Raw genomic sequence first — 15,251 nt, 5'->3', positions numbered from 1 at the left:
AAATAAAATGAAAAATTGCTTTCAAAGGCCTCAGAATGGTCCCTGCTTTGAGGCACTGGAAAAAATTGATTTCAGTAATTGAAAGAGAGTTTTGCCATGCATGAACAATCAGCTCCACAGAAGATTCTGCCTGCACGGCCCGCTGACTTCCACGATATCTGTATTAAGATTGTTCTATACCCACAAACAAGCCAGGTGGGCTAAAATCTGTATCTCTTTTTCCAGATGCCTTTAAACATGCTAAGTCAGAAAGTTTGTCATCACAAATGCCAATTAAGATCTTCTGGAAATGTTAGCACATTGCTTCCCAGATATGGCCATGTTGCCAAATCTCACCAAATGAAAGATTAGCCCAGTCTGGACTGAATTCTTTTTTTTTTTTTCAGTTGATGAAGGAAACACTGTCACAGACATCTGTAATTCTTAACCACCGCACAGATAGACAAATTATTTTGTTTGAAAATTGGTGTTTTCATTCTAAATAATGAAGGATTAGCCCTTTTTTTTTCTATCAATAGGAACCTAACTCAAAACAAAATGAAAAAATACTAAGCTTGATTTCACATATCTAAAGATAAGGGATTTGGGGTGATCGCCTTGTTTATAACCCTGTTTCCAAACATGGCCACACCAAAAATATCAAAAATAGCCAAAAAAATCTAAACGATTTTTTAATGACCTTCAGAGAAGATCACTATAATTTATCTCAGTTGTTCATTCTGGAGCTGTCTTATCTTTTTGTTTCCTTGTTTCATTTTTAAATTTTAAAAAAAAATTGTTTATTTGAGGAGCAGCCATTTTGGCAGGTGTTGGGTGTCGCATGAGAGGTCCTGGAGCGCTGTGTCGGCACCACGATGACTGAACCGTGAGGTGGACAGTTGTCGTCCCCGCTGCACGGAGGCGGCTCTGAAGCTCGGCAAAGGCCCCCGGCATGACCAGCGCCAGGGCCAGGAGAGCGACCGCTGTGCCTGCTCCCCACCCAGGTCGTCGGTCGCTGCCGGCCTGCTCGGCCCAGGCAGTCCCACGGTGGCAGCAGAGTTGAAGGACCCGGCTCAGGTTGCTGGTGTGGAGCAGAACATGAAGCGCCTTCTCAACAGTGCGTTTCTATTCAAAGAGAATCTCATGTCAGGAGACCTAGGGCAGACGTGAGTCCCCAAAGGGCCCATTCCTATGAAATGTGTGACCCAACCTCAGGAGACGCTTTGCCCTTGGCTCAGCACCAGGGAGCACACCACAAGCAGAAACTGAATAAGGTGGGAAAAAACTGTATGACGGTGCAAACTCATCAGCACCAGAAGCTGCACACTGGAGAGAAACCCTACAGAAGCCGTGTCAGGAGAACATCGTTTGTAAAGAGATGTGAGTCCCATGTGTTAGGGGAGCCACTTGTCTTCTGTGAAGTTAGGAAGGACTCTTTGCCAAGCTCAGGATTACTCCAGCAAGAGGCCACTCACACTGGGGAGAAGACAAACAGTGAAACCAAGCAGAGACCACCTTTTCAGAGGAAAAAACTGACTAGAGCCCCGGAGAATGCACAAAAGCCTTCAGCACCAAACAGTTGTTCAGCACCAGAAGTCTGTCCCTTAGAGAAGGATGTTATGTGTGCAATGAATGTGGGCAATCCTACCTATAGCAAAAGGAATAGCTTCAATAATCATCAGAGAGTTCACCCTGGAGAAAGACCTTATGACTGGGTGGAAGGTGGGCAATCTTTTAGTCAAAGGACAACCTCATTCAGCATCAGCAGGGACACACAGGAGAAGGGGCCTTGTAAGTGTGCAGAATGTGGGAAATCATTTAGGTACAAGTCCCACCATTTTGAGCATCAGAGAGTTCACACTGGAGAGAGACCTTATAATTGTGGCGTATGTGGGAAATTATTTTACAAGAAGTCTCACCTTCTTGTACACCAGAGTGTTCACACTGGAGAAAGGCCACTCAAATGCAATGAATGCGGGAAAGCATTTACCCACAGCTCTGCACTCCGTGTTTGTCAGAGAGTTCACACCACACAAAAGCCTTGTGAGTGTAATGAAGGTAGGAAATCCTTTGCTGAAAACTCCACCCTCATCAAACACAAAAGAGTTCACACTGGAGAAAGGCCTTATGAGTGCAGTGAATGTGGGAAACCCTTTGCTGAAACCTCCAGTTTCATTAATCAAGACTTCCCATGGCTTCCAAAGAAAGACTTCAAACTTTGTGACTTTTATTTATAAACTAGGTATTAGAATAATTTGTGAGTTTATAGGTCAACTTGAGTAGGGGGAAATTTTTGTGACAACCTCTGGTCCTTTCGAGAGCCACGGGAAGTTCTTGTCTTGTTTACAAGGGATATTGCACTGTGATCAGCACTGGTGTGGGAAATCTGTTCCCCAGGTCCTGCGATGCAGCCCTGTGCCCTGATGTCCAGAATTGTGTAAGGCAATGTCACAGGTTATAAGGCCATAGGGGAAAAATCATAATTTTATAGAACAACTGCATCGATAGGCAGTGGAATAGACTGCAACAACGTAGTTGGAATTTGTGTCTTTTGGAAGGGCATCCGTGGTGATCCAGTCACTATGTCTGTGACAGATAAGCTGGTCTACAAATTCTCGGAACTTCCTTATTATGAATTTTGTCTAAGGGGTGTCATTGTCAGAGGAAATAATATGAAGGTTTTATGGATTCCTATATCTTTTCTGGTCTGTTCACCTCGAGGCCATTCTTGCATTGGCAGGAGGAAGAGGATAGGGAGAAGGGAGATCTCTTAGCTGAGTGATATGGCCCATGTGACCAGCCAGAATTTGAATTTTATCAGGTGGAAATGGCCTTCCTGGCTTATTAGTATTTGCTACCTCAAAGGCTAGTTGCCCCACTTAAGGCATGGGGAGAGTTGGCAGAGTCAACATAGAATTGCCAGACTTATTTATTTTGATACTCATCAGTGATGATAAATGAGTAGTTCATCCTTTTTATATTGCTGAGAAGTATGACCTGCTATAAAATACCACTGTTTGTATATTCATTCATCCGTTGTGGATATTTCAGTTGCTTCTTGTTTTCATCTGTTGTAAATAAAAGTGCTACATTTGAATACAATTCTTATATAGAAAAAAATTTGTTTCTTTTAATCAACAAGTAAAAATTATATATATTCATGTGTACAACGTGGCATTTTGATGTATGTATACAACGTGGAATGGCTAAATCAAGCTATTTAACATATGCATTACTTCACATACTTATCATTTTGTGTGATGAGAATACTTAAAATTTACTTTCTTAGCAATTTTTAAATGTGCGATGTATTATCATTAGCTGTAGTCACCATGATGTACACAAATCTCTTGAACTTATTCCTCTCATCTAACTGCAATTTTGTGTCCTTTGATCTCCCTAATTCCCCACCCCCAGCCTCTGGTAACCATCATTTTACTCTCTACTTCTATGCGTTCAGCTCTTTTAGATTTCACATGTAAGTGAAATCATGCTGTCTTTGTCTTTCTGTGTCTGGCTTATTTTACTTGATAAAATGTCCTCCTGGTTCATCCATGTTGTTGCACTGGACAGGATTTTATTCCTTTTTTAAGGCTGAATATTCCACTGTGGATATATACCACATTTTCTTTATCTATTTAACCACTGATGGGCACTTAGGCTGATTCCATATTTTGGCTTTTCTGAATAATGCTGCAATGACCATGGAGTGCAGATATCTCTTTGATATACTGATTCCATTTCCTTTGGACATATACCCAGTAATGGGATTGCTAGATCATATGGTGGCTCTATTTTTAATTTTTTGAGGAACCTTGGTACTGTTTTCATAATGGCTATACTAATTTACATTCCCACCAACAGTGTAAGAGTTCCCTTTTCTCCACATTCTTGCCAACACTTGTCTTTCATCTTTTTGGTAATAGCCATTGTAAAAGGTATGTGATATCTTATTGTGGTTTTAATTTTCATTCCTGTTTTGATTACAGTGATAGAGAGCATTTTTTCATATACTGTTAGTCATTTGTATCTCTTCTTTTGAAAAATATCTATTCAGATCCTTTGTCCTTTCTTTAATCAGGTTATTTGTTTTCTTGCTGTTGAGTCATTTGAGGTCCTTATATATTTTGGATATTAACTACCTATCAGCTGTATGTTTTGCAAATATTTTTTTCCCATTCTTTAGGTTGTCTTTCACTCTATTGACTGTTTCCTTGGTTGTGCAGAAGCTTTTAGTCTAATGTAATCCTGTTTGTTTATTTTCACTTTTGTAGCCTGTGTTTTTGGGGTCATATCCAAAAAAATCATTGCCCAGACCAATGTCATGGAGTTTTCCCCAGTGTTTGCTTCTAGTGGTTTTATATTTTCCACTGTTACATTTAAGTTTTTATTCCATTTTGAGTTGATTTTTATATATGGTATGAGATAAGGGTTCAATTTCATTCTTCTGCATGGAGATACCCAGTGTTCCCAAGAGTACCATTTATTGCAGAGATTGTCCTTTCCCCATTTTGTGTTCTTGACATCTGTGTCAAAATTAATTGATTGTAATATGTGGATTTATTTCTGGGCTCTCTATTATTTTGGTCTATACATCTATTTTTATGGCAGTACTATGCTGTTTTGATTACTATAGCTTTTTAGTATATTTTGAAGTCAGATAGCGTGATACCTCCAGCTTTGTTCTTTTTGCTGAAGATTTCTTTGGTTATTCAGGTCTTTTGTGGTTCCATGCAAATTTTAGGATTTTTTTTTCTATTTCTGTAAAAAAGGTTGTTGGAATTTTGATAGGGACTGCATTAAATCTGTATAAACATTTTAACAATATTAATTATGGAATTGTCAAATCTCTAGAGCTAAATTTCTCATAGTGAAATTCCATTCATCTCCAGTATAAGTCAAGTCAAACGAACACAAATTTCTGGAACTTTCACCAAGCCCTGGAATCACGCTGCCCTTCCTGCTTAGCCAGCCTGCTAACTCTCTTATGGTCACATGACTCCTGCCCAGCCCGGAGGTGATCCATTTAAAGACGCAAGAACAGAAACTGGCATATTAGTAAGAGCTCAAACACCATCATTAGTGATTATGCTGACGATGATTAGCCCACGCAGCATGATCAGCCACGTCAGTGCTGCTCTCACCAGGCACTGGATTTTTCTTAAGTGGGCACAGTGCCAAGCTTGATCCAGCTGCCTCCATCCATTTTTCCTATTCCTCCCCTCAACTGCAGAGCATCGCTAAAGAAAACTATAGAATCTTGATGCTCTCCCTACAAACTCATGCTAGCTTCAAATGTACTCCTAGCTGAGCGAAATCTTATTATTTACATAATATCATGTACCTTCCTTAGCATAGTCTCCAAACAAATTATCCCAAATCTCTATGTTACGTCTTTTCCACCTGCAGTCCCTTCTCCCACTCAACCCCCTCAGGAATTGATTTTCACACTATTTTATGTACACGTGTGTCTTCCTTAATATCTGAGAAGTAGAGTTTGTTCAATACCTATGCATCTGATTGAAACCCAAATGGACAATACTTAGTGTCCTTTCTACACTGACTTCTATTTCCTTTTTCCCAAAGAATTGGAGAAAATCTTAGCCAAATGCAAGTAAGGGAACATTTTCTGTGTTCATCCCATCCAGGCCCTTTTTGTTATATTGTGTCCACTAATTTTACTACTCTTCCTCTGTGTTCTACCTTACCCTGATCCAATTGGTTCTGTGTCAAAATGGTCACAGTGGTGACTACTATGAATCTGGCCATGGGTACATAGTGCTCCATCTCTTGGTCTGCAGTTGTTCAAGGTTCCCACTTTAAGTGAAGTCTTCATCACAATATTTGCATAGCTCCAGATAATTCTGTTCCTACCAAGAAGTGATAAATAGGTAGAGATGATGCAACTTGCAGCACATGTTCTCTTTGAACTGTTGTTCCTGCTCTCTGGGCATTGCTTCTCTCTCTTCTGCTCAGTTCTCTGAGCCTGGGGTAATCAAGTTCATTCCTACTATTTACATGACTGGGTCCCTCCCTTCTGTCTCCACTCCTGGTTCCACTGTGCACCACGAGGAGCCTCACATGCATGTGTGTGAATACCTCAGTCCAACGTCCATATATGTATACCTGCCAACAGCTGTCCATTGGTCATAACTGGGCTCTAAGGTTGTAGACATCAGCAGTGCAGTTCAGGTGGAGAGAGAGATGCAAAAGAAAAGGCTGGCCTAGGCCCTGAGAGCAGAGAATTCCAGAGAGCTCAGTGTATGGGGAGTGTGGTCTAGAGGATGTACCCAAGGAAGAGGATGGTGCACCCAGAGGAGGGACAGAGCATTCTTAAACAGGGGCCCAGAGCATGGGCCCCCATTGCCTGAGTCTAAGGGTGGTACTGCTACCTTCATCCTTTGCTGATCTGCATGATAGGTACCCATAGACAGCAGGGCCCAAACCTTCACTTGAAAAATGCAAAACATACATTTGGAAGTAATGAATTCTCTAGTGATTCCTGTGATGCCATATCAAACATTCCTTGATCTGTACAGCCTGAGGGGCTAACCATTTTTTACCACCTTCAAATGAGATACACAGAAACCTTCATCTCCATCTTAATATAAGGCATTTCCTCCTGAATCCTCTCTTCCTTTTCTCTTTTCTCTAAAAGAGTGTCATTCCTCATCATGGAGGCAGCATGTGGGCTGCATGATGGCTTTACATGGTACATAGAATGGACTTTTCTGAAGGCTAGAGACTGAATTTAATATGCATTATAAAAATATAACCAGCATGTCAAACCTGTGATATTGTTGCATATATTGATGCTAAGTAAAAATCTGAGTTGAATATATGTATGTGCATATACATATAAAATATTAGTAAGGAGCTGACTTAGACATGGCAAAAATGGTGAAAGTGGCAACGAAATGATAGCAGTTTGGGAAATGCTGCACAGAGGAGAGCTCATTAGGAAACACAATTAGGACACGCTCCTTGTCCTAGGTCTTCCACTTCACAGCTGTGCAAACCTGGCCCTGATGAAATCAGTTTTCCTCATCTGCCTATCACATAGAGGCTTTAGGAAGATAAAATGAAGAAATATGTAGAAAAGCTATAATGTGGTTCTCTCTAAGGCTGACCACCTCTCTGTAGTCCCAGTTCTCACATTTTCCAGATTCTGGCTTTCTCAACTGTACCTTTCTCTTTAATAGTTTTCATTTGTTCCTATTCACTGATATTGATTCATTCCTCCTTCTTATTTGGTTAGATTCCAGTACCCTAAAAATAGATTCAAGTATCCTAGAAATAAAGTCCTCTACTTTATTTTTAGTCAGCTTGACCTTCCAAGACAAGATGCTGCAGACTGGGTGGCTTAAACAACAGACATTTATTTCTGACAGCTCTGGAGGCTAGAAGTTCAAGACCAAGATGCCTCCAGGATTGGTTTCTGGTGAGGCCTCTCCTCCTGGCTTGCAGACAGCCACCTTCTCACTGTGTCCTCATATAGCCTCTCCTCTGTGTTAGTGCAGGGGGAGAGACTCCAGTGTCTCTCTCTCTTCTTCTAAGGATGCCAGCCCTTTGGGATTAGGACCCCATCCTTATGACATCGTTTTACCTTGATTATTTACTTAAAGACCCTATATTCAAATGTAGTCACATTAGGGGCTAGGGTTCAACATAAAAATTTGGGGGGAATGCAATTCAGTCCATAACACTTACCCTAAAGTTATTTTCTTCATTACTGCACCAATCAAACTAATGAAGTGATAGATATACTTTAGTGATTTTTAACCAGAGGTTTAATCACTCACAATGCTTTTTAAAATTATAGAAGTCAAGGTCCCACTTCGGATCTACTGAACCAGAATACTTTGAGAACGGTGCACAGGGAGCTGTAATTTTTACATCTGTGCAATCTGACATGCATCCCTAGCTGAGAACCTCCAGTCCACTGATTCACACATCCCACCTTCACCCTCGACTTCCACTTCTTTGCTGTCCACTTTCTCCTCACTGTCTAATTTTTGTCCTTATTATTCAACTGTAACAGCTCTTCCAAAAACCACCAAATAATTGTGAAATTGTATGGCTTTTTTTCACTCTTGTACTTAGAAAATTATTTCAACAAAAATATAAAGTATATACTGAATACATCTACGAAACTCTTTAGACCTTGTTATAATGTCCTACTGTACCAACTCTCAGTATTAATGCAAATCATAGGTCATTATGTCAGTACATCACTGGTTTACTAAATTGTTCTTAAATAAGTCTTTCCCACTTGAAATGAGAATGTTATTTAAAAAAAAAAAGGAATCTAACCAGTTAACCAGCATAGGATTCTGTGTTTGACTTTAACAAATGATTCTGAAATTAACCAATTTTTCTACAAACTATTATTCTATTTTCAAGAGAAGATCAAAGCACACACTTTTTTTTATGTGTCTCTTAGATAAATGGGATAATATATGAAAAGGTACACTTGTACCCTGAAGGAATTAATGTGCTTAAAAAGCACCAACGGCTACATAGTACACAGGAAATGTTCTAGCATAATAGTATGAAGGACCCAGTTCAATTAACCTCTGACCTTCCAAGTCACTTAAACTCCCCATTAACTCAAATCTAAACCAAGGAAGTAAGACTCTGCTTATCTTGTAAACATATTGAAAAACATGTGAAACCACTTTTGTAAACTACTCATTCATTCATTTATTCATTCAACCAACCAAAATGGATTGACCACCTTTTATTTTCTAGGTTCACATAAACAACTAACACACAATCTCTGACCTCAATAACATATTTCTTGAATTAAGGATAGAGAAGTAAACCATTAGTTATACGGCAGTGTAATTAAAACTAACACAACCTTATTTATAATAAGTAATGCAACCCCATGTACAATTCCTAGTGTGTTGTCAATTACTGTTGATAAAGACCTTTGATTCTTGTACCTCCTTACTGGAGCAACCCATGTCTTTGGGGGAGGAACATGCTGGCAATTTAATAATTACATGCTTGGAAATTGGGGAGGTATGAAGCTATTTTAGAAGGTGCTGTGGAGAAAAGAGAAATGACATCTAAATAAAATTCGAGGAATAGGGAAGGTTTTACAGAGAAAGTGAAACTTAAATTGAATTTTAAAGGACAAGGTATAAGTTATCTAGGCAGAGAAGGGAAGAAAGAGTGTCCCAGGAGTCCCAGGACTTCTCTTGGAAAGGTCTCTGTTATGCACTGAGTTATGTCCCCCCCCAAACTCAAATGTCAAGAAGAGGACGTTAGGACATAGAGAGACACCAGAGAGGTGCACACTCAGAGAAAACACCATGCGGGAGAGGCCTCAGGAAAAACCAAACTCTCCAAATTACCTTGATCTTGGACTTCTAGCCTCCAGAATTGTGATAAAATGAATGTCTATTGTTTAAGCCACCTAGTCTGTGGTGATTTGTTATGTAGCCGTTGCAGACTTATATAGTCCCATGTAAGTAGAGAGAAAAGTGGTTGTCAGGGATGGTGAGAGGTGAGCCTGGAGAGAGAACCTGCAGTCAAGCCTAGGGGCTCTGTGAAAGTCAGCAGTCTGAGCTCCACCTGAAAAACAAGGAGAGCCTCTGAGGGGTTTTAAGTGATATAGTCACAAGGTCAGTTTCAGGTTCATGTGCTGGAAAGCTTGTTCCTGCAGAAATGATGGGCCGGAGGGGTACACGGCTGTGGAAGGAAGGCCCTCTGGTGGGCTAATAATCCAAGTGTAAATCATTGAGATTCTGAACTAAGAAGGTGGCAATGGTGTGAAAAAGAGGAGATGGATGCAAGAGATAATTACGAGGGCAGAGTGAGAGAATTGAGTTACTGATTGGGCCTGTGGAGTTCTAAGAAGTTAGGGATGACTCCAAGTTTTCTGGCTCAGGTAGATGGGTGAATGGAAATGCCATTTGATACAGAGGGAAAAATACAAAAATTTCATTTTGGATATATAAATGTTAGAGGTTGTGTTTGTAGGTGAAAGAGAAAGCAGCAGAGTGCTTGATGGATGGCCGCTACTTTGACAATGAAGAAAGAAGCATGTGCCATATGTGGACCTGGAGCAAGGGGAGACAGGTGGAAGAATGGTAGGTCTGAAAGTACAAAGGGACATTTGCTGTTTTTCAGCTGCCAGCATCAAGCCTCCTGCTGAGTTGCATCTCAAAGTCGTTTTGGAGAGGCAGCACGCTAAAGTGATTGACAGCAAGAACTCTGGAGGTTGTCCGCCATGGTTTGAATCCAGCTTTACCGTACACTAGCAATGTGACCTCAAACAGAATGAGTCTTTTTCTGCCTCAGTGTCCTTATCTGTAAAAGGGCATAGTAATGGCATCTCCTTTAAAGCCTTGTGGTAAGGATTAAATGAGTTCATACAAATGAGTTAGCTCCATCATTACTATCTCTCACCCACTGGGCATGGCCTTGGGAGGAGGATAATTCCTGGTGATTCTCTCCCTCTGTGGAAGTTGTCTCTCTCCCTGACCTGGTATCAAATCTCCCTCCTGGGATTTTACATCTTAAGGCAGCGATGGCAGAAGAGTCAGAAGGCTGCAATGCCACCCTTTGCAGCAGCCAAGGTGCGGGTCATACCTCTAGCTTCTGCAGTTGCCTGGTGTGAGGACACTTGCAAGCTCATTCTCCATCCTCCCCTCGATTCCTTAAGCCTCAATACACTTTCAATAGAGTCTCCTTTGCTTAGGGAAGCAAGAGTCATTTTCTGTTTCAGCAAGGGTCCTGACTGGAGAATGAGGGAGATAGATGACTCTGAACCTGTAGAACAGCAAGGAGCAAGTTGACTTTAGAAATGATAAATTCCTAGAGTTCTCAATTCTCCATGGTGTTATTCCCAGAAGTACTCAGCGGCCTGAGTGGAAACGCAAGGGCAATACAAATGTCATTTGTCATCATCCCCAAAGAGTTACTGAGCCAATGAGGAGATGACATACTACTAATTAGTTTCTTATTTTTTAATAAAATTGCAAGATATTTTTTATTAATCCATAAAGCAAAGTTTTAAAACATATTATTTCTGCCTTAAACTCTAAAATGTTGCCTTAGAATTATCCATATCTGTTTGAAGTTTATAAAATCTTATCATTAATGTTGATACTCTACACATATTGAACTTCTTATTTTAAAGCACTATATATACATTAACGACTTATTGTTTCTAAGTCCTTACCTGAGCTAGGAAAAATTTATAATTTTATTCTGTAAGTGGGATAATGAGATTAAGAATACATGATTTTTTCCAAGGTTTGGAATGAGTACGGTTTTTAACTTATAAATGCCCTTTTTATCATAAAAAAGTAAACATTACTTATATTTATTAATTCTGTTTGCAAAACCCTCCTGCTAACACTACCTTATTTGAGCCACATTTACTTGTTTATCCCACAGTGCCTTTCAGTCGTTACAATGAGTCTTGCTAGGATGTATGCTAGGTGCCAGGGATACAGTCATTAATTACTAAGACTCATTAATTACTAAGATGACTGAGAGAATGTTCCCACTTTCATTGCCATTACATACTAGTGATGGAGCTAGACAATTACACAAGTGATTCCAGCATGCTGGGCACACTTCTATGATGGGATTTGGGAAAACAAAGTATTATGGAAGCATATAAGAAATGGTTCAAAACCAGAATGGGGTGAGAAGGGCATCACCGATTTCCCATAAATTTACAAAAACACAGGACAGAGATAATTTTCTGTTCCATTTCACAGATGAAGAAAACGGGGCTCAGAGAGGTTAAGTGGTCTACAGCCAACAATAAATGATGGAGTCAAGATGGCCAACTTTTAGCCTTCTTCCTCCACTACACAATGGTATCATCACCAAAATCATTACCATCACTTTATCATCATCAGTGTCAGAAATGTAATAGGCCATATATAACCCACGACTTTAGTTTATATTTACATATAAACATTTTAGAAGGATTAAACTAGCATCAAAACACCAGTGAATGACAGAAATTTAATATATTACCTAATTATCACTATAGAGTATCACATAGGCTTGCAGGTTGTTATGGGTTTTTTAATTGACTAGAGTCAAGCAAGTTTGCAATGGGCAAGTTTCATGGAGCAGATAAATACTGAGGGGAGTTTAAAGAAGAATCAGAGACTCATGTGGCAGACAGAGAAGGGAATCTTAGTTGCCTCCAGGATGGGAACTGACAAGGTGTGGCCTGTAGGACCCTATGAATTTCAGATGTGCCTTTCTGATTGTATAAATGTGGAAAAAGATGGACAGAGGTTAAAGAGAAGGATATATAATCATTTAGGAAAGAAGCAAGAGAAAGTTTTGCCTGAATTATTAGAAGGGTCATCAAACAGCATTTCTAAAAACTTCATTGTTGAGGATCAGTCATTTGTCTAGCATTATCCCAAAAGCATTTTTTTAACCATCTAGCTTTTTGTCCTGGTCTGCCTGCCATACCCCTTGTGCACAGGATTTTAAACACTTTGTTCTGACCTTAAAGCTGGGAATATCTTTGTTAGTCTGGTAAAACCATGAGTATTCTGAGCCTTCTTATAATGATCCCTGTAGGTGATACTGATCACCAAAACGTTGCCTTAGCTCTTAATATGTTCACATTTCATTTAAATTTTGGACCAATTACTACTACAGACTACACTTAGGTTATTGACCATTTCAAACACTTTGGTCCAACCCACTAGATCCCAAAGTTCTTTGCTTCCCCAAAAAAACTGATTTTCCGCTGTGGATGTCTAAGCTGCCTTTAAAACACCCAACCAAACTCTGAGCTATCATATTAGCTGGGTAAGAGATAAGGGGTAAGAAAAGTATCCAGTCATCCAACCACATTTCTGGGTTTTTGTACAAGCTTCAGATGAAATACAGTCACTCAATAAAGTCCTTCTGTTTTCTCTTTCCCTCCCTCCCTTCCTCTCTCTCTATTTGCCTAGAGAGGGGAATCCTAAACCCTTTGGAGCCCCGCCAGCTGCACCAAAAGAATCTCTTGACTATTTTCCCAGGGAATTCCTGCCTTAAATGTCAGCGGAGTACGACTGCCCAGCCAAAGCAGAGTCTGCCTGGATTTAAATGAAGAAAAATGTGCCCGCTATACCAAACGTGAAAACCTGTGCTGTACCAAACATGAAAATCCGTGGGGTCTGAGGACAGAGACAGATTTCAGTATTTGTGAAAGATTCGACAGCCATTAGAAGTACAGGTTTTCTCGAATTTACCTCAGTAAGGAACAGGAGGCTAACAAGAATCAAACATTTTGGTTCCTTGCTGTTGTTTGACAGCTATTTTTTACTCATTTGGTGGTGAACTATATTTCTGGAAACCACCCTGAATTACAACCATAAGGAAAAGCCACTTTGAAAAGGGAAAGAAGTTCCATTAAGCCCTTTGTTATGCTGGTTGCTGCTGCCCTGCTGCTGTTGCTCAGTTTATTTGTTTGTTTTTAATGAACACACTGATATATAAGTGCTCTGGGGGGAAATCATGAGGCTGAGATTCATGAAAAGCAAAGTAAGATTTATGAGTTGCGATTGAATCTGCCCCTACCAGCCTGGAGACACTTCCCGTCTGGTACTGAGGCATTGCTGGCATTTTTACTGCTTTTGTTTTAGTTTCCAATCTCTGAACACATGAGGAAATATTAAAAGTTCCGAGGGCAAGGGTGGGAGAAGGAGTCCACAAATCCCAAAGATATACGTCAGCACCAAGGGAAAACGATATGGCGAAGTAGATTAAAAATTCAGAAGCAAAGTGTGTCAATTAGCTAGTTTTTGCTAAGTCCTTGTAATTTTCACTTACCCTTCTCTCATGTGTTGCTGACCTACAACTTCACAAGGCTATTCAAGTACAAATTCACAAGGTTGTCTGGCATAGAAGACCAATTTTAAATCGCTGTGCCATGTAACTATCTTCTCCCCAAAGATCATAAGGCTATACAGTAAGAAAGTCAAAAAGATTCCATTAATAAATTGTTATTTCATTTTTAAATGTATTAATCCCTTTTAAAGATACCAATGGGGGAAAAATTAGATTCCAGCTCTAATTTGCATCTAGGACCAGGTCAAAACAGTTCATCTTAGAAGCTATTAGAGTCCCCAAGGCTTCCCACCCCTACCACCCCCTCCACAAGCATATTATAGAGGCTTTCCTCCTTCATCATGTTCTGCATACATGGCCACAGACAAACCTATTGGAAATGTCTGTCCCTAGTCCAGAGAAAAGCCTGACAAGTAGCTGGGTATTACACAGGGCTGAGAGTATTATAGGAAGATCAGTAATACTATCTCAAGTACAAAAAGGATAATTAGAAATACTTAATAAGAAAAACCACCTTTGGTAGATAAAGAGTTAATCCCTGGTCAATTTTAAGCCATTCTGCTTAGAGTACTAATAAGTGTATGAGTTGGTGCCAATTAGGGTGGCCTTTGCCTTGATGGGAACAGTCATCCCTTAGGAACTGGACTGCCAACACATCAGCCAGCCAGAAACAAGGAAAAGAGTCTGAGAAACCGTGGTAACCAAATTTTGCTGGCACTTTGTAAAATGGTGACTGGAAACTGCCAAGGCCAGGCAGAGACTGCTAATGAGCCTAGTGCAACCTGCAAAGAGTGGGTCTGACAAATGTCCCCCCACCCACCAGTACCCCTAAGGAGCACCACTCTCTGTGGGTTCCTGTGGATCTGACACCGGAGGCCTCACAAACACTCTGACTCAATTCTTTTAGAGTCAGAGTGATTATATGTAGCACATCTGTGTACAAAGTCTAAGTTTTAAAATTTGTAGCAAAGATTTGACACTTTTTTTTATCTCACTCTAAAATCTAAATGGTAAACAGTTTTAAGAATCAATATGAGATGTTTTAAATATTCTTTGTGGATTCACATAAATTCCCCCAGCCCCTCTTATCAGAATTTATTCTGACTTTCATGGAGCATATTTTTTAAAGGCTGAAACCACAGATGTATAATAATCAGTGTGCAACCATATTTTTAATAATGTCAATTCAATCTTTGTTATCTGAGAATGCTTGAAATAGTAATAAAGTGCTCCTCTGGAGTCACATTCAAAATTTTAATTTCTCTTTCTAGGGAGAGCTTTCCCACCCACCTCCATGTCTCAAGTACCTGAACGAGACAACAAAACAAAAAAATCGTGACTGTAATCTAAAAGTATAAATGTCTTTCTTCTTCTGTCTTCTGTATTTCTTTCTTGCCTTGTTTTGTTCTGGAAAAGAGAAAATCTGAAATGAGGTGGTAAGA

General features: G+C 39.9%; 1 protein-coding gene across 1 annotated transcript; it reads left to right on the top strand.

Moving 5' to 3' along the window:
- Positions 1 to 1,268: 1,268 nt before the first annotated feature.
- On the top strand, positions 1,269 to 2,216 carry LOC105808191 (zinc finger protein 776-like). The gene has a single exon (XM_012641755.1). It carries the CDS (start codon positions 1,269 to 1,271, stop codon positions 2,214 to 2,216), a length of 948 nt encoding a protein of 315 aa, XP_012497209.1.
- Positions 2,217 to 15,251: the final 13,035 nt, after the last annotated feature.

This window comes from Propithecus coquereli, unplaced genomic scaffold, assembly GCF_000956105.1.
Source record: "Propithecus coquereli isolate 6110/MARCELLA unplaced genomic scaffold, Pcoq_1.0 Scaffold17, whole genome shotgun sequence".
Classification (NCBI taxonomy): domain Eukaryota; kingdom Metazoa; phylum Chordata; class Mammalia; order Primates; family Indriidae; genus Propithecus; species Propithecus coquereli.
Note: the sequence above shows the minus strand (reverse complement) of the source record. Positions and strands in the feature narration are given on the sequence as shown.

Coding starts and splice junctions, on each gene's coding strand:
- LOC105808191 (XM_012641755.1), top strand. CDS start 1,269: ATGACGGTGCAAACTCATCAGCACCAGAAGCTGCACACTGGAGAGAAA.